Source organism: Ornithodoros turicata, chromosome 7, assembly GCF_037126465.1.
Source record: "Ornithodoros turicata isolate Travis chromosome 7, ASM3712646v1, whole genome shotgun sequence".
Taxonomy (NCBI): Eukaryota; Metazoa; Arthropoda; class Arachnida; order Ixodida; family Argasidae; genus Ornithodoros; species Ornithodoros turicata.
The window spans coordinates 11,542,030-11,562,156 of record NC_088207.1 but is presented as its reverse complement, the minus strand read 5'-3'; the positions used below and the strand labels follow the sequence as shown (position 1 = coordinate 11,562,156).

The following is a 20,127-nucleotide window of genomic DNA, read 5'->3' as shown; positions in this document are numbered from 1 at the left end:
ATATTTTTTGCCACAGCGTCAGTGGAAACATTAGGCGAGGCCTAGCGAGCCATGATGCACCTCCAACGCAGCGAGCATGCGCTGCCAATGCACCAAGCCCAGCTTCAGGGCAGCTGCCTTTGGTTCCAACTCCACTTTATCTTTGGTCCCCTTTGGGTTTCAATAAACGAGATTGCGCTTTCTTACTGATTGATAGATGCATAGTAGACACATGTCTGTAGTTACGCGAGTATCAACACCTGGGCAAAATTTACATGCTTGCTACTGATGAGTAAGAGACCTGTTACTCGTCAGTAACAAGTGTACAGATGTCACCCAGGATTGATTGATTGATGTGTTTAATGGCACAAAGGCAACAAAGGCCATAGAGCGCCAAAACCATGGTGAGCGTGTCGGAGAAGTCACTGCTGCAACAATGATGGTCAACCTGGCTCCTCCCTTTATTGTGCAGACTGGTTCAATCAACACAATAGTTGAGTGGTGGTAACAAACCTGTAGCCGTGATGGCCAATTCAAGCCCATTCTCAGAGCTGTATAGAGATCCCTTTGTAGTCTATCCATGATGAGCAGCACTGCTGGTGTGGTGCCTCCTCCATAGTTGTGGTCAATGACTGAGCCCCGGATCTGGACTATCCTGTCATGGTCTGGAACACTCCTGTTTAGAACGACAATCAAACTAATGTTCACACAGCACAAGCAATGTATTACGCCTATGTCGTGCTAATGTTAATTCAAAGTATATTGTATCGTATCGCATTGTATCATATCGTACCGTACCGTACCGTGTCATACTGTACCGTACCGTACCGCATTGTATCATATCGTACCGTACCGTACCATACTGTACCGTACCGTACCGTACTGTATCATACTGTACCGTATCGTACCATTGCTCTCTAGGTACACAACAACTGCTCGTCAGAGACTTACCAAGATTTTCACTCTCTCTACCTTTTCCTCTCTAACTCTTTCCCTACCGCACCCGTATAGCATCGATCACCGGTGATCGACAGTTTGAGAACCGTGCAACTCTGCCTCCAAAGCAGATATGAACAAGTGGGGGCCATTTGGTTTATATTATAAACACTACAGAATGAGTTTTGTATCCACTTTTAACTTTTCCTCAGTGATTTATGAAGCTGGTTCTGCGACAAGGAGGAAGTGTGGAGATTTTATTTTGGTCGTGGCATCGCGTTCCCGAGCTGCCCCTCTTTCGTAAATGCGCAATACTCTCATTTGAAGCATGTTTGGGTCCGATTTTGTTTATTAGAACACAAGTAATAACACTGAAGGTGTTAGATAATCAGATTTGTGTCTTGAATGTGTGGATATGCATAACTTGCACTATCATTGTTCTTCCTGTCTCAAAACTAACCAGGAGGAATAGAAAATGGGTGAAATAGCAAAATATGACATAAGAACAGGAAGTTGAGCATGAAACTAATGTTTTCTGCAGAAATTATGGTGTCCATTCCTGTTTTACTCCTTCAATAAACATGGTTACTCAGTTACATTTAAAACATGAGTGTTGACGTTATTTCCACAACCCATGAACTTCTTGATCCAGAGTGTTGATATTTGCAGGTATTATTTCTGACAAAATTTGCCATATTCTGTATATTTTGGAACATGTAGATTGATATTTTTGTTCAGTATACAGACATCTCTTCATGAGGTTTCTGCTGTATGCACAGATTTTTTTGTGTTCCAGAATTAATTTTGGAAATACATGGATAGCTTTGTTTCTGAAACTTACGCCATTCGATAGAGCATTCATTTGGCTACGTTTCCCTATACAGCAACATATTTTGAAGTGATACTGTCAGCCACAAAAAATTTATTCGTCACACCACCCAAAAGTGGCCATTTTTGCAGTGGTAAGGAAACAGAGACTGTTGCATCCATTCCTGTCAATTTTGAAACTACATATAGTGTCATTTTATTCCTCGTGGACAACTGACCGCGGTATCGAATACCCCACACGAAAGAGTGGTGTAGTTTGACTGTTATTTGATGGAATATACATAGAGCCTGAAGTTTTAGGGTTTAACCCAATTCTTCCCCAAATTGGAAGGTTGCCTCTTTAGGGTCAAACCTGATTTTTACCTGGCAAATTGCCCTCACTTGGATGTCTGCAGGAATGCACTAACTTACTTGTTTGGCAGCAAACGCAGTTACATCACCATTTGTACTGAACCAGTTCAGTTAGTTTTGAGTAAATGAGCCCGATTTCTCCCCGAATTTAGCATACTGGAAGTTGTTCCACCCAAATTTGCGTGAATTTAGAGCACATGATTACCCAATTTCTACTCCCCGAGTTTAGAAAATATCCCCAAAAAGCTTCAGCCTCTAAATATACATGATGAGAGCAGACGCTGAATATTGCGAGTATGCCGGAATTTCCTCTCTGGAAAAACAAGAAAATGTCACAACCTAAAAAAACAACGGGGGAACGACCTTGACTTGAGAGGAATATGGGGGCCGTACGAGCGTCTCACAGAGTAATGGTGCGGAATTTACAAAAAAATAAGAATTCGGGGAGTGTTTTCCTAGATTCTTTGGAAAATGACCAAGACCACAAAACCTAAGTCTGAGATATGCATAGAGCCTGAAGTTTTAGGGTTTTACCCAATTCTTCCCCGAATTTGCACCCCGAATTGAAGGCTCACTCTTTAGGGCGAAACCCGATTTTTACCCGGCAAATTCCCCTCACTGGGATGTCTGTAGGAATGCACTAACTTACTTGTTTGGCAGTAAATGCAGTTACATCACAGTTTGTACCAAACCACTACAGTTAGTTTGAGTAACTGAGCCCAATTTCTCCCCAAATTTAGCATACTGGAAGTTTTTCCACCCGAATTCGCATGAATTTAGAGCACATGATTATTTACCCAATTTCTACTCCCCGAGTTTAGAAAAAAATATTCCCCGAAAACTTCAGGCTCTAGATATGCATGAAGCTGAAATGGGAAGACTAGTTGAGACTAGTTGCCCTACCGGGTGTTCGAAGACATCTTCCACTTCAGAAACGTGTTCGGACTCAAAGCCTACAGTTTGTACCGTTGTATGACAAAAAAAAAAAAAAAAAGAAAATCCCTGCTTCTTTAGGAGGTCGCAAGCTGCATTTGAGTTTGATGCTAGCTGCTGCGTTCCCCATTGCGCAACACACGATAGCAGTCAGTGCTCAGTTGAGTCATTCCGATCTTCTGCACAAGTGGCGCGCGTGTCAAATTTTCGCCGCGCCCTCTGGTTAGCGCACGGAGCCTATTTATGCCCGTAAACTACTGCATGGAGATTCGCTTCATGTAAAAATATGAAGCCGATCTATATTCATCACGACCTCAGTCTATCTGAAATTCTATCTGAAAAGGGTCATTTTTTACGAATGGTCGATATTCTCGGTCGCTTAGTTAAACGATGAATACAGATCAGCTTCGTATTTTTAAGCGAAGCGAATCTCCATACAGTGGTTTATGAGCATAAATAATCTTGGGCTCCTGAGAGAATGCTAACTTGCCGAAAATCGATCTTAAACTTTGCCCAAAATGTCCTTCGTTCTTAATCTCCTATGACGTCACCAGATTTGTTCTCGTTCTATGTGCTCTTCGGAAAGCTAGATGGACCCTTCCCCCCATTGCAGAAATGCCATCACCATGTGTCAGAAGGACATGCAGAACGAACAACTTTTTCATGTTTGGGCAGAGTTTGAGGTGCCCCCAATGCTCAAGAAAACAAAATCTTGAGGAAAAAAAAAGTTTATATCTTACATACACACCCATAACATAACTTTTTTTCTTTCAGCGAAATCTAATAGGGTCGAGCTACTCCTCTGGTTGGTTTTCGGCTGGAATGGCCCAGCTATCACATTTGGAAGAACTGTCGTCTGCCTCAGTCATACATTATCTCAAGCCCATTTGGTAATGGCACACAAATGCAGTTACAGCACAGCTCTGAATTTCTTTCCAATGAATAATTCCACTTTGCACTCCATTTTGTATAGATATAACCGGCTGGGCTAAAAATTATTCTCATTTCAACAAACAGTCTAAACTACGTAGCTGTTGTACTAAACACTGTCAGCAATCCAAACACTCAATAAATGGCAAATTCTGCACTGACCTGGTATAAAAGAACTCCATGGCTAGATCATTCCAGTGCTTATCATCGGGTGGCACCACAGATTTCACCGCACAGGGCGAAATTCCACCCCAGGCCTCGCTGGCATACACGACGCCATACTGTCCTCGGCCCAGTTCACGTCCCAGCTGAGGCATGCCGCTGACTATCACATCGCACAGAGATATGCTCTCCAGCGCATAGCGAGCCAATCGTGGGGCGTGAAGCTTTCTCACCTGATAAGACGAAAAATTATTTTTGCAATCAGTTACGAACGAAAATGAATCCACATACAGGGCGTTGCACGAGAGAGTGACCCAAAATTGTGTTTTTAAAAATCTACGCGAGATAGTTGAAAACCTTCCGCACAACACTTGCGAAGGTTTCTGCTACCCAAACAGGTGTCTTCTATGAGTGTACCTCATTCATTAGTCTAATTAGCTTAATTAAAAAATTTGCCAAGAAAAGGCAACTTTTTGCACAAAAATTGGAAAGCCCATGGCCACAGTACACCTCTTCACGCAGAAATACAGGATCTTTCACACAATACAGAAAACAGAACAGAACATCAGATGTCAGTACTTATCAGTGACTGGTGGCTGCAAACAGATAAGCTTGTGAAGGCAAGATACGTGATTGCACCCGGTCCACGCCCTCCCTTTTTTCCCTGTTTTTCTCATGCTGTTTCCATGTGCAGTGAGAGTGTCTTTGGGCTGTGCGGTAGGGGTGTGCGAATATTTGAAATATTCGATATTCGTACCAAATAACGGTACCGCGCTATGCGTATTCGAACCGAATAACATTTCATCGAATACTCGAATATATTCGAAATTCCACAAGCTGGCTTCAACTCATGCCTCTGAGCGTTTGGCGAAGCCTACTTTACAATTCTGCGCCTCAAATATATCCTGCAAGGTGGCTTCACCTCATGCTTCTGAGTGTTAGGTGAAGCTTACTTTACAGTCTTGCGCGTGCGGACTTGACGATATCCTGCAAGTTGGCTTCACCTCATGTCTCCGAGCATCAGGCGAGGCCTAGTTTACACTTCTGCCAGTGCTGAGGGGTTGCAGGCATGGTTTAAAAGTGCGATTTGAGGGATCACTGAAAATTGCCACTTTTGAGAAATATTTTAGCAAATGTTGGCAGGGATGTTTAAGTTAGCTTAATTATTTTGAGCTTTGGCTGGACCAGCTATGACGCCATAGAAAGAGGGATTTAATCACACAGCCAGCTACTTTATGTCTTGAATTACAATTTTCAGGACAATTCTAGCACAAACGTATTCATCAATGAAATATGTGTATATAGTTCGCAGTCTGTCCCACAAACTACAAATGAGCACCAGGTTTCAATACAAGCTTTTGCTTACTATTCAGCAATAAGCACACATTTTTGTGTGGTATTCGAGATTATTCGATTCGCTACTATTCGGATTTTACTATTCGATTCGTATTCAATTCGAACCCAAAAATTGCTATTCACACAGCCCTACTGTGCAGAGAGTGAAGACACTGCAAAATCCGAAAGCACGCTTGCAGAGATGTCAAGTTTTCGGGTGTCAAATAATTGGGGAATAGTTGAAGAAACTGTAAATTACGATTGGAATAGCATATGTTGTGGCCACGGACTTTCTATTTGTAACGCAAAAAATGTTCTCTCCTTGGGAAAATTATGAGTTCAATTAAGATAATTAGCCTAAGTGATGAGGTACACTCATGTAAACCACCTGTTTGGGTGGCAAAAACCTTCACAAGTGTCATGCATTAGGTTTCCCATTTTTATCTCACACACATTTTTTAAAATAATTAGGGGTCACTCGATCATGGAACACCCTGCGTACACTTGAAGAAATTATACCTCCGAGGTACCCACATCAATTGAAATGCTTCTCATGAACACGGAAAAGTAAAAGAAGTAGACTATATATGGGGCCGGATTTTTTCGGATAATACCCAGACACCCAACCCTCCTATCTGTTAAATGTACTGCCTTCACTGCTATTGCAATGTACCATGTATCTTATTCCAGAAAGTGAGTTCAGCATGCACAGCACAGAAATAAGTCTGAACTAGCAATTCTGATGTGACTTTTCAAAGTGATTGAATGGCTTATTAGAAGAGTGACACTTACCTTAAGTCGTTGGCCTTCTGTTCGTTCTAGTCGACCAGAGTGAACTGCTTCCAGGTGTCTGAGGGATGCCTGAAACTGCTCATGGGATGCCCTCAAGCGGTCTCGGAACTGTGTTGAGATACAACGAGCCAAGCGCCATTCACTCAGGGAGTCCAGCATATCAGAGGCTACACGCTGCTTCCAGTCTGCATCAATCTGGGGTGGTGTCCTTCCTGGCAACGTTTGCACAAGCTGACAGAAATAAAATCAATCACTGCCATGCACGTACAGCACACAGGAGAGTCAATACTTAATTCATCATAGCCAATATCCTTGTCAGACATAGTGACCAGCTGCGGTCGTACGGGAGCAACAGAAAAGCGTGCAGAATGTGTTTGCCAATGACCATGCAATACGTTGGAAAAACTACTGCTTGAAGATGCTAGTAATGGGGCGAATTCGTGTGGTCATTTCATGGCAACTTCTCTTGCCAGATTCCAAGCAGTCATGTTCGCTTGGTCAAAGCGAAGCAATCTCGCGTGTTCGTGAGGCACTTTCAGAGTGCCCGGAATTTGCCAGCTAGCCCTTTTTCTGCGCGAGACAAAGATATTTCGCAGACATCCACACCAGTTTGTTGGATATGTAGACAGCAGGAAGTGCCTCTGGATCACCTTAAAACAGAAATCATCTTAATTATGCCTGATATTTACCTCCCAATTCAAATCAGAAAAACGAAAAAAAAAAAAAAACAGATTGAACCCAGTATTTCCCCAAAAACTAGTCATAAAAAAAAAGTCATCACAACTAACACAGGACTTTGGAAACTGTGTTGTAAATGTATAAATGTGCTGATACAAACTGTCAAAACAGATACCCTGCTGCCTCTTAGATATTGACTAAATATTGATACTCTCTGCCTACTGGTGTGTCGTGTATAATGCCGAGTAAAGCAAAGATTTACGCTTGATCCAACCCAATTCAACCAAAATTAGGTTGAATCAGGTTCAGTTCAACCAGATTACACCAAATTATTGAAGCAAAATATAACCTGATATTTGCCTCCCCGATTTCGATGGAAAATATAACCCAAAAAAGTCAGGTCATATCAATGAAGCAGCAAACAAAATGTGGACCAAGGAACACACATAGCAGTTTGTGCGTTCCTTGGTCAGCGCTTTGTTTGCTGCTTCGTTGAGATAGGGCCTTCCACAAGGATAAATGAAAGACTTTGGAACATATTGTTGCAAAATGCCAATCAAGCCGTTAGACCACAACTATACTCTTCACCTCAATGAAATAATCACAGAGATAAGGCAGAGAACACCCATCTGTTATGAGAGGAAAAATGACTGCTGTTCCAACCACGGCCCATCAGTCATTCAACCCATCGTTAGTAAAGATGGGCACAATGTATTGGGCCTGGATGTCTCATTTCTGATGTCTGCATTTACTGGCTGAGATAGTTGATTGGCTCTACACTCCAGGGAGGTTCCTTACCTGCTTCATTTTTTCCCAAAGGACCCACAGAATTGATGAGCTTGTTTTTACTGTAACTTCAACCTGAAACAGAGATGAAAATCTTCAAAATTTTCTATATCACAATAGAAGCCAACATATTTGCTGGTACGAATATATCTGAGACAATCACGCTGAATATGACTTTTGTCATACCTGATAAGCAGCATTCAATATTTGCTTCAAGGCATTGCTGGCTTGCGTGGATCCTTCCTCTTTGCAGACACCTTCTAAGCTGGCTAAGCATCGTTCTAGAGTTCCTGGAAATATGGACATTGGATTCTGAAGTTTAATTAACAGCCTGTGACAGCTAATTCAATTAGTTCCATCAAATTCCACTACCACGAGGACCCAGAAGAACGCTCGCACAAGAACGGCTAGAAGAATAGCTGGGAGAGAGAGTGATGGGGGGAGAGCAAAGGAGTTGGTACAGAGGCTAGACCCTCTCCCAAGTCCGGAAGGCGCCATGACCGATATTCTGGATTCGGCTACAACCTTTCCACGTGTGAAGACCATGCGCGTTCGGTACTATGGTATCCAATCCAATCCAAGTCACTTCTGCTTCCGCTGGGCTCCGTGTGCCATGCCGTGTGCGAAGTGTGTTTGTTTTGTCTGCCATCACCTGTGTGCTTGGACTCCGTAGGGAACGAGTATCGTATGGCTTAACCACGTGCTGCGACATGAAAGAACGGCACACGGAACTCGTAGGAGCCACCGTTCATACCTAGAGCCTGAAGTTTTAGGGTTTTTCCCGATTCTTCCCCGAACTGAAGGTTGCCGCTTTAGGGTGAAACCCGATTTTTACCCGGCAAGTTGCTCTCACTGGGATCTCTGTAGGAATGCACTAACTTACTTATTTGGCCAGCAAATGCAGTTCCATCACCGTTTGTACCAAACCACTACACTTAACTGAGCCCGATTTATCCTCGAATTTAGCACACTGGGAGTTTTTTCACCCGAATTCGCATGCATTTAGTGCACATATTTATTTACCCGATTTTTACCTCCCGAATTTAGAAAAAAATATTTCCCGAAAACTTCAGGCTCTATTCATAACATGCTAGGCCTTAAAGTATCGATCATGGCGGCTCACATGTTGAGATGCTCCCCTTCGCTGGCTTGGTTTCTAGTTATCATGAGATTCAACGACAGCTACATTCTGACTATGGCGGACAACGTTCAGCGGTAGCCCTGTGCGCTCTCTGTCTGATGCGTTGATGGTCAGCCAATCAAGTACAATGAACCAACTACCCCAGCCTGCTACTATCCTTACTGAAGCCAACCTGGACATAGCACACACCAATGGCCCCGGAAGAGACCATGGGGTGGCGATATTCGATGGTCGTTCGGGGCAACAAAATTTTAGGCTGAAGTGCTTTCGAGGTGGGGGCACCCACAAAACTGAGACGTAAATAATTCCGCAACTTTCGAGTCTATCTCTGAATGTGTGTGGTAACGCACGCGTACACACAAGAAATAAAAAGTACTTGCGGTACCAACGCACTCCCGAATGTAGGTCTGTGCGCACACATATCTCCCGCAAATCCAAAATTTAACTTTATGCCGACCGTACCTCGTGGGTAGAAGGAAAATTGAGGGCACAGCATCAAATACCTCAAAAGAGACATTTTATGCACTGCTCAGTCATACACACAGAACAAAGTTATAGTGATAGTACTATAGGTCAGCTGGCACTATAGGTTTTTCCCTTTGCCTTCTCCAATCATGCAGACACATTTACAGGACACTGAAAGCATGTGACACAATTCAATTCCATCTTGTTCTACCAGCACAATTGCCTTCCACTCAAAACATGCTTTGTAGCGATAGCGCTTTTCTGGCAATTACTAAAGCGCAGCAGACGCTGATGCTGAACAAGCTGGGTTGTGCCCACAGCAATGCATCTAGCCACATTTCACAGAGTTTGTAATCTTTTTATCTGAATTTCAGATTTTTGGGCATGATTGCAGCTTGCGCGTGATATTGAGTGTGCAATTTGGACCAAAAAGGTGCACATTAGAATCGTACAAATGCAGTAACAATAATAAATGGAAGAAATAATGACGTACCTACAAAGCTTTCCCTAAGACAGTCAATAGAGCCCACGAGCTTTTCTGCAACAGCAGAGTTCAACATTCCTAAGACGAGGTCTTGTATGTGCGCAGTACACATCTGCAACGTGCTTGTGTTGGGCTGCAGTTCTTGCCCTTCTTCCAGCACAATGCCTGGTGAGGAAAAGCAACAATTTCATCGAGAATTCTAACGCATAATTGCCTTTACATATATCAAAATAAAGTGGGGCCTAAAGGGTTTCTGGATTTTTAGATGCAATGCCGTTAAAATGCCCCTAGATGAAATGCAGCTATTTCAACATACCATCAGATATGAAACATTGCAGTTTTTTTAAAATGGCCAAGGGCATTCGGATGTTTTTTTGGTCACTGCCGAGCTCATAGACAGCTTAGGCCTCTAGTTAATGTTTGTTGTGGGTTTTTCATCTTGCATGATCTACTCTGTACACTGCCAATGCAATCCCACAATTTCCGGAAGAAAATTATTAAATATCCTGGATTTTGATTTTAAAAAAAATATATTTAGAAGCTCATCGTATATGATGATTAAGGCCCTTCTTTTTCTGCGATTCCGCGATTCTGCAAAAATTTGCAGAATTGTAGGTCTGCCGCGGAATATGAGGTTTTGCGCAGAATTTTGCAGAAACCGCGTGCTTAACTCAGTTTATGCGCGAGATGAACGGACTTTGCTCGCACCGGGTCGGCTCGCATTACAGTGTAGATGTGCCAACCGGATAAGGCCACCAGGCCGTGATATGGCCCCATCTGTGTGCTGGAAAAACCCTCTAACTTCTCTCTCTAACCCTCAACTCTCTGGGATTCTGGAGTGGAATGCAAACACTGACCCCTGCTTTGGTGTCCATAGCTGTCAAGTACCTCTGTGCAACAGTAAACTCTGTACATGCAGAGAGGCCACTTAGCAAGTACAATTTGATAGTCAGTGACAAACGTCACTCCCTCTCAGAAGAAAGCACAATGTATCTTGTTATGCTAAGTCACAACAGTTTTTGGAGTTGTAACCATGTCCCTCCACACTAAGTGCTAACAGAGAGTATTTTCTGTCTGAACTAGGGCAATTTGCCTTCTACCACGGAAAAATGCAGAACTCATAGTTCCCTGCTGCGGAATTCAGGATTTGCCGCAGCAGAAAAAGAAGGGCCTTAATGATGATAAACTGTGGTAAAACTAATGATTTGTATCGCATAGTTTTTGTGTGAAAAAAAAAAGAAAGAAAACCCAGAAAATTGGGTTCTGAATTTCAGTGTTTTACTTTTGCCTTTTTTGCACACACATATCTCCTGAATTTTAAAAGATATTCTTGGGAATTTTTTTTATGCTTTAGTAGGCATCCAGGCCAGCACAAATTTGGGCGCCGAGGTAGAGCGCTCTGCGATATAAAAAAAACACACACACACATGATATATATATCAAATGAAAGATCATTAAAATCTGAGTAAAATTATGCAAAGTATACCAATGAGAGACACCTACAGCAGGAAAAATCATGCGTCGAACTTGGAACAAAATTGAGAGAGAGAGAGAATGTTCGCCATTTTTTATATCACAGAGCCTTCCACCTGGGTGCCATATTTGCACTTTGCCTGCTGGCATAGATGCATACTAAAGCATAAAAGGAATCGTATGAATATCTTTTAAAACTCAGGAGATATGTGCGTGCAAAAACGGCAAAAGTGAAACGCTCAAATTCAGGGCCGGAATTTTTCGATTTTGTTTTCCACAAAAACTATTTAGTAGAAGTCATTCGTTTTACCGCTGTTTATGGTCATATACAACTAGCTTCTAAATATAAAAAATAAAAGATAAAAATCCAGGAGGTCGATGGAACCTGTCTGCCTGATCAGACGTGAAATCGGCCAGAAATATCTGCAGCCACAGCATACATGCATGTTACTTAATATCTGATACAGTCGCCGTCCAATTTTTCGGACTCGGCGGGGATCGCGCAAAAGTCCGAAAAAACGAATTTCGTTTCAAAATAACCTTTACTAAGCCCTAGTAGGCTGGAAAAATTTGTCGATGCTTTCCTAACGCACTTCCAGCTCTGCCCGATAACATCAGCTTCTATTTCCCGAAGCGACATTTCGTCAACGTACACTGTCAGAGGCACCACCGTCATCAAGTCTGCAAGTCGGCTTCACCTAACGCATGCGTGCTTTAGGTGTAGCTCGCTTTACAGCGCTGTCGCGCGACTCACGGGCGGACAGCACATGCTGGGCCGTTGGCCAAAAACTAAGACTCTACGACAGACCTCTTCTACTCAGAGGAATGGAAAGTCAACAATCATCACTGCCTATTTTGTTGCCTCAATATTTCAGTCTGTTGATTTCTTTCGATACAAATTTCAGACGATACCAATATTTTCTGTCACCCCAAGAGAGAAATTCGCTGGTTGGGCAAACAGAGTCCGAAATATCGAGTGACGGAGCTGCACGGCGTCCTGAATTTTGGACTTCTTATACATCAACTCTATGGGACCCGCGGCCGTTCCGCGAACGAGTCAGAATAATCGAGCATGTCCGAAAAATCGGTCGGCGACTGTATTCCCTATAACCAGAGTGGCACACTGGCTGAGCTACAGCAGTCCAACAACAACGAGCAACAAAAAGGAAAACACGCACCAGTAAACTCGTAGGCTGCGGCTCTTTCCAGAATTTCTGGACGCAACGCATCGACGGCCCCGACGATCAGCTGTCGAATCTCTTCCTGCTTGTGGCTAGCCACCTCCATCAGATTGTGGTAGAGGCCATTCTCCTGTTGTCGCGCGTACGCCAAGCGCTTCGGCGTGATCAGCATGTCTCGTGTCATGTCAAATGCTGTCAAGATGAAGGACCTCAAGCAGCGCTGGTGTATTATGTTGAGACGCATTGCTGCTTCAACGAGACAGGCTTGTAGCACGCTTCGCACGAATGGATGTGCGCTACTGTTGGGGGGCGAGAAAAGCGCTATGAGAAAGAGGCAACGTTAACTGGAAAGATGTCTTTCAGTCGCAGCATACAGGAACCGGAACTCAAGCAGGTTTTGTACAGAGTGCATGTTCATAACTAGAGCCTGAAGTTTTAGGGTTTAACCAGATTCTTCCCCGAATTTGCACCCCAAATTGAAGGTTGACTCTTTAGGGTGAAACCCGATTTTTCCTCGAATTTGCACCCCAAATTGAAGGTTGACTCTTTAGGGTGAAACCCGATTCTTACCCAGCAAATTGTCCACACTGATACGTCCGTAGGAATACACAGTAACTTGCTTGGCAGCAAATGCAGTTGCATCACCGTTTGTACCAAACCAGTACAATTAACTTGAGTAACTGAGCCAGTTTTCTCACCGAATTTAGCATACTGGAAGTTTTTCCACCCGAATTCACGTGAATTTAGAGCACACGTTTATTTACCAGATTTTTACCCTCCAAGTTTAGAAAAAAATATTTCCCGAAAACTTCAGGCTCTATTTATAACTAATACCCCTGTCTGACAACGCACTAAATATCGATTTAGTAACTGTAATTTAGAACAAAGAACCTTTCTGTCCGTGTCACACGGCAGCGAAAATGGCCTTTAGTAATAACTGACAATTTCGGCTAACGGAGCTCATTAACGGCCTTTAGACGGCTAAAGGCGAAGCCTCGTCACCAGAGTATGCTCCACGACCTACTAGATTACAGCAGTCAGCAGGCACTTCTTCCCAGCGACGCATTTGGAGGCTACCTGTGGCACTACTCATCGGCCCAGTTATTGCTCCCTCGATTTCTACACTACTTTCTACTTCAGCTTGCCTTAGTATTTTCGTACAAGCGGTGGACCTCCCACTTTCTGTGAGGCGCCACACCTTTTGAGATCGACGTATTCGTGCATTGCTCGTCATCCAGCGCTGTAGTCGTCATTATCACAGTCGGAACTGCGTTGTCCATCAGAACGCACCCCCCCCCCCCCCCGTGTGTAATTCGTCAACGTGTGCACGTAACTGTCTACCTGCCAACACACGTTTTGGAAACCACGGTACTTCGCAACAAGGTTTTGCACCAGTGCAAAATCCGCCAAGCACATGCAACTACGGGTTGAGCTATGAGTCTTTCCTAGTAAAAACGTGTCTCGGAACCGCAGATGCCATCATAGTATACAGCACACCAGAAAAAAAAAAAAAAGAAGCTGGAGGGCGAGAGAATGATGTGGAGAGGGAACAACCACCTCTACTTCTCGCTAGCCCCTTCCGCCCTTTCGAAGTTGAGTGCCTTGCAACACGGTATCTAATCCCAGGCAGCCGTGCACGGATAAACGCTCTCTGTTCTCACTTTAATCCTCACGGTGGCTAAGGCTCTTGAAAATGCCACCATAATTTGTTTTCTGTGCAAGGGTGCAATCTTGCCTTTCTATTTTCACACTTTTTACCGGCTGCCACGAGCATTCCGATTTCTATGCGCGAGCAAATGTTTTCACGGCGACCGTTGTATCGATGTCTTGTTTACATGTACAGTAAAACCTCCAAAGTCGGACACCTCCCTACCTCGGACAACTCCCCATGCCGGACAAGATTGCATTGCACGGGCAGGCTCCCATTGAAACTACATGGGGACGAAATTCTCTATGTCGGACACCTCCCTATCACGAAAGTAGGACAGGGTTTTCCCTGCTAGTCGGACAAAACCTTGGCCAAATTACCTCAATATGAGCCCATCTTTGCACCAAAAAGACCCAAAATGAGCCAGTGGCCTTGACTTTCGCCCCTTTTTTCCCCTATACTGGTCTCAGCATTTTGTTGCTTTAGTTTTCAGAGTCCAAAAACAAGTGCTGTCAGTCTACATTGTAATTCTTTGTGTAAGCACTAGTCTTCGGTTTGTCTAGAGGCTTTGAACACGTACTGCACCAAAGCAATGAAAAGCGGGCTGACGCTTCAGAGACAAGTCCTAGCTGCTCGAAAAGCTGCACAGGTAATGCCATTAAGTGGAGTGAACGGAATTGAAGCTACTAAAATCAGTAATAATTATCAGTCAAGAGTGGGTAGAGGTACCACTACAACCAGGTACCACAAAGTACCATAAATTGAAGAAGGGGGACATTTCAGGCAACGCAGCTGTGATCTTTTCCATTTTTTGTTTCCCTCATATTCTGTAACTTGGACACCTCTTAAGTAGGACACCCTTCGGCTGCACCGCGGGTGTCCCACATAGGAAGGTTTCACTGTACTTCAATGGGCGAGCTGATGAGAACCAGAAATTTGATCGTAATATCGGAGTTATCGTTACGTCAAAGATCGTAGTAGACAGGCTTGACTGTATTGCAATATGTGTAAAAAACATTAAGCTAACTCCATCTTGTTGAACGGATCAAAGTGCTATGCGTTAGGGCAATCCCAAAGCTTACACTAGTACAGCTGCCGCACTTTTCTTTTTCTTTTTGTTGGTCGAGGACTGAAATAATTTGTCGCTTCGATTGAGTTGCTTCTTTATGGCATGGACCCAAATCACTGAAAACGGAACAGCCTCAATTGGCATTTCATGGTGCCAGTTACTGTGACGATAGATCGAACAGTCTAAATTATCAGAGTACGTAAAATCACCCAAAAAACGTATATTCAGTGAAAAGTACAAACAGATTACAATACGGAAGCAATGCAGACTTCTGCATTGAATTTCTTTACAAAACAATAAAAGAATAAAAGAAATGTAATTGCTTTGAAATGCTGCGGTAACATGTTTTACATTCAGGAGTATCAAGGGCACATACCTCAAAAATTGTTCGAAGTTCTGAACCAACTCTGATCGAACTTTCTCTCCAAAAGTCCATCGGTGTTTGCTGTTTATCCTCTTCTCTGTATAACAGGGATCCAGGAACCCCAGTGAGCACAGTTGTTGGCAAGCGGGTGACATTGCTGTTGACGCTTCATCATCCGCTTTGCAGCCAGACGAGATATGAAACTCTGTTCTGAGGCTACGGGCATGTTGCTCAGACTCAGTCAACTCTGAAGTCGCTGGAGCATTGGTACGAACAAATAATATGGGTGAGTCGGGTGCCAGCTTCTTCAATGCCTGCAGTTCATCTATTTCCTGCAAAAGTGGGGCACGATTAAGGTGCTTTTGCATTATAACTAGGGCCTGACTTTTAAGGGTTATACCCGATTATGCCCGATATTTACCCTCCCGATTCAAATCACAGAAAACAGGGTTTAACCCGGTATTTCCCACACAAACCGTCAAACCAGAGATTCAACCCGATTCAACCAGAATCAGGTTGAATCAGGTTCAGTTCAACCCGATTACACCCGAATTATTGAAACAAAATATGACCCGATATTTACCCCCTCGATTTTGCTGGAAAATATAACCCGAAAAAGTCAGGCCCTAATCATAACGTAAAACTGTGTACTAGATGAAGTGACAGCACTAGGACTAGAATAGCACATACGTTTGCTTTACGGAGACATGCTAAAAAAACACATCGACAGGCAAGGGCAAGCCACACATAAACAGCACTGAATGCAGATGAACACTGTCCCTGCGCATGTGTGCGTGTGCGAGCGTGTGGGAGGGTATCCTTAAACACGCCTATCACATGTGGATATCAGATACCTAAAAGATTTATGAATTTATTCACACTAGTTCTTAACTAACCACATCATTGCTTGCCATCATGTTCTTAGTTTAACATAATGTACTTCTTTATCCTTGTCTGGCACAACATGACCATAGTAACTCGTGCAACACTAAACTATTCATCATACCATGCATGTGGTAGGATTTCACTGATATATTCCTTCTGCATGCGTTTCCACACATTTGGTTTGATCTATAAGTTCTGAGGTCTGTAAGAAGGAACCCCAAAAAGGAAAAAGAAGGAAGCAAACATTTACCTTTTCCGAGAGGACTTCATCAGCGATGGCATAGATGAGGATGGGTGTTGTTGATTCAGTGGCTCGCAGGTAGATTTGCTCAAAGCAGAGACTGTTTTCGCCATCACAGGGTGTCATGACCACTTGTACATCGTCTTTGAGCAGTACGTGCTTCATACGAATTTCTAGTACCGCATTATTTAGGGCTGGATCATTTCGTGCCTCACCCTGCAAAAACATTTGCTGCATCAGAACATTAGAGCAGAACAAATACAGGTTAATGGGCTACAAGATTCAAAACGGGAAAAGCAAATTCCTGTTACGGTCGCGTGTGCAGCAAACACTTTGCAGAAGATAATATCACTTGGCAATAGGAGTATCTTACGAAAGCCGGCAGGTACACCTAATCCCGCTAGTGCTTGTTGGGTGTCTTTTTAAAGGATGTAAGAGCAGAAAACTTGCTAGAGGCAACGGTACCAAGCAGAAATCTGCCACTCGAACAGCGTGAGAATCACGTGGTGGCAACGTCGGATAGTGCGAACAGTCTAGAAAAGCAGCAGGTGAGTGGTAAGCACATTTATCTCGAAGTGTCCGATTTGTGGAATGAGACAGTACAGCAGTGTAAGACTCACTGCCGTTATGTGAGGGACTCTTGTGTGCTTATCTTTTACCTGCCCGTTAAGTACGTTTACTTATTGCTTCGAATGACTGCATTCGTTTTAGGTATTTCATGTCGTTCATCTTTTGAGCTGTAGCCGCTGGACTTGACGAGTTTTCTAGGGAGGTAGGAGTGCATGTTTATGCTGTTAATCAGCCACCAGGAAGGCCACAACAGCTGACCTCAAGATCCAGAACCCGAACCCCAGAATCCAGACCCTCATCTCCGAAGAAAAGGAAGCAGTTTGCCACAAATGGGTCACAGAAGAACCAGTCGATAGCCAGTGCTCAACTCCACAATGAGTGGGCTGTCCAGCGAATGAAGCTTTTAAGATTTTGCAGCATGACATTGTCACAATTACTGCTGGGTTTGCAAACATCAGTAAAACCACCTCTTCTGAGAACAAGTTTATTTACCTGAAAAATGAAACATCTGACTTTTTCTTTGAAATCTTGCTTATATATGCTTGGGATGTGTACACGTGCAGGCCTTTGGCCTTAACAAACATTTATAATAATAAAAAAAAAAGTGTTATGTTACAAGTGTGGTGTCGCACAGAGTATCAGATGCCTTTTTGTGACTGTGTGTTTTTACCCAAGTGCAGTTTTGGTTAAGTAAACAGATATTAGAAAACCACATGTATGTTATAATATACAGTTAAAAGAAACTCCTAAATGCTTCTCAACCCAGTCTCTGTCATATTCGGCACTTTCCTATGTACAATGAACTTACATCCTATGTGAACACATGCTGCACGATATATGTTAAAAAAAGAAAAAAGATAAACACCTTGCAACTAATTCAACAAGGTGGCCTCCGTCAAAGATCACACTAAAGCTAAGGAACTTGCCTTCTTTCTCATACACAAAAAGGTCTGCTGACTGAACTTTTGTTACTCTTATCTGCGTTTGAATTTGGGGAAAATAGCGGCTCGTATACCATACGGATACATTTTTGCCCTGTCACACCAGTTCTCGCTTCATAAATGCAGTTATGTCTCTTGATAATGTGTATACGTCATATTGGTCCTCCACGCTACGTAGCATCACAGACGTACCAACACAATTATATACACCCCCCCCCCCCAACACACACACGAAACAAGCATTCGTAGAGCTATGCGTCGTCTGCATCTAACAAGTGATGTCACGGGCGACACCAAAACCTCTCGAGGCGAATACTGCTATTGTTTCAGTTACCGTTCCCTCTTGCTAAGTACATTTGCTCTCCAAGCAATAGAAGGTGGGATTCCGTACACGCAACAAATAACTAATTGTTACTATAAACAAATAAACTAAACCATGCAGTGATGAAACACCAGACAAAGGAGAAAACTGGCAAGGAAAAGACGAACTGAGAGTTCTCAGTTAGTCCTGACTTTTAAAATTTTTTCTCCTCTGTCTGATGTTTCATCACTGCATGGTAAAGTTTATTTATGTACCAACTATCCCAACTAAACACCGTTATTTAGTTACTATATTCACAAGCTGCCTCTAACTGTAGCTTACGTTTTTTAACTTCACTATGAATAGCACAGATCATTAGCGAAGTTGAAATGTCCCACTGAAGGTAGAGAGGGACTCACCTCAAGTTCTAGATCTGCTCTGGGGATTGTTCGCCAGGGCTGGTCATAGGCTGCTAGGTGTTCCACCAGTTCAAAGCTGTTAGGTAGAGCCAAGCTGATCTCGGTTTGGAAGCCGTAACAGAAGCGAACCTACAAAGACGTCAGCTTCAATCATCGTTGCTGGCGGTAATGTGCGAAATGAAATAATGAGTCACCTCACAGGTGTCTACGATGTCCAATTTCGTCAAATAGTTTTAGCAAAACTCTCAATGCTTTCCCGATATTGATGAGAGGGGAGTTTGATCGCCGGGGGCGATCACTACTTCATTGCTGGCGGCAGTGTGCAAAATTAAATAATGAGTCACCTCACGGGTGTCTACGTTGTCCAATTTCAAACAGTCGTAGCAAAACTCTCAACGCTTTCCCAATACAGTCAAACCCCTTTACAACAAAACTCAGGGAACAGCAAAAAAAATTTGCAGTAAAGGTATTTCCGTTAAAAAGGATGTCCATTATTGGACCTATAAGGCTCCGACGGGACCGCAAAAAAATCTTCTGTAGTGGTATTTTCGTTAAAAAGGTGTTTGCTATAAAGGAGTTTGACTGTATTGTCATTTTTATGTGCTTTAAACACATTCTGACAAAGGCAGTATGACTCCACATGGTCTTAGCAGGCCAATTTCCATACCTTACACGAAGCTGACCTTGGAACACATACAAAGACTAACCAGAGGTATATAAAGACCTTGAGCATGGATTGAGGAACAGTGACCAGGTTTCTCGAGACAAACTACCAAATGAGGACTGAATAGTCATTAGCAGATTTTGATGACTGGCATTTGCACCCTTCGTTACGAATGTTGATGCATATTGCACTGCAAATGACTTCCCAAAATAGGAAAAAAAAGGTATGTAGAGCCATTTTAAGTGGATTAAGGCAGACTCGCTTCTTCAGAAAGTCCATCGGGGATTTTTGTTCGCAGGGTTCTCGTAAACCTCGCCAAATTTCTACACGGAACAGGTACAGGCGTTCATCATACAGGTGTTCATACAGGTTCATTGTTAGGTACAGGCGTGTTACCCTCTAGTTTATCTAAGGAATGACATATTCTTGAAGGCCTGACGCGATCCACTGATTTTTGGTGAATTAAAGTTTGTCAAATTTTCAATACATGGGAGTCTATGGGAGATGCGCAACAAAATCGCTTCTCTCGGCCCGCCTGCCCGCCCGCGATATTTGTGCCAAAATGATTTAA

General features: G+C 43.2%; 1 protein-coding gene across 3 annotated transcripts in view; it reads right to left on the bottom strand.

The window, feature by feature from the left end:
• LOC135400205 (dual serine/threonine and tyrosine protein kinase-like) overlaps positions 1 to 20,127 on the bottom strand; it is a 58,879-nt gene that overhangs the window by 10,582 nt on the left and 28,170 nt on the right. For all 3 annotated transcript variants that reach the window (XM_064631963.1, XM_064631965.1, XM_064631964.1), the window contains exons 4-13: positions 18,893 to 19,021; positions 16,671 to 16,877; positions 15,548 to 15,867; positions 12,452 to 12,753; positions 9,810 to 9,965; positions 7,897 to 8,000; positions 7,723 to 7,785; positions 6,247 to 6,477; positions 4,120 to 4,352; positions 493 to 655 (exon numbers count right to left, since the gene is read on the bottom strand). In XM_064631963.1, the coding sequence (XP_064488033.1) occupies positions 493 to 655; positions 4,120 to 4,352; positions 6,247 to 6,477; positions 7,723 to 7,785; positions 7,897 to 8,000; positions 9,810 to 9,965; positions 12,452 to 12,753; positions 15,548 to 15,867; positions 16,671 to 16,877; positions 18,893 to 19,021 (1,908 nt within the window). The remainder of the gene's footprint in view (positions 1 to 492; positions 656 to 4,119; positions 4,353 to 6,246; positions 6,478 to 7,722; positions 7,786 to 7,896; positions 8,001 to 9,809; positions 9,966 to 12,451; positions 12,754 to 15,547; positions 15,868 to 16,670; positions 16,878 to 18,892; positions 19,022 to 20,127) is intronic.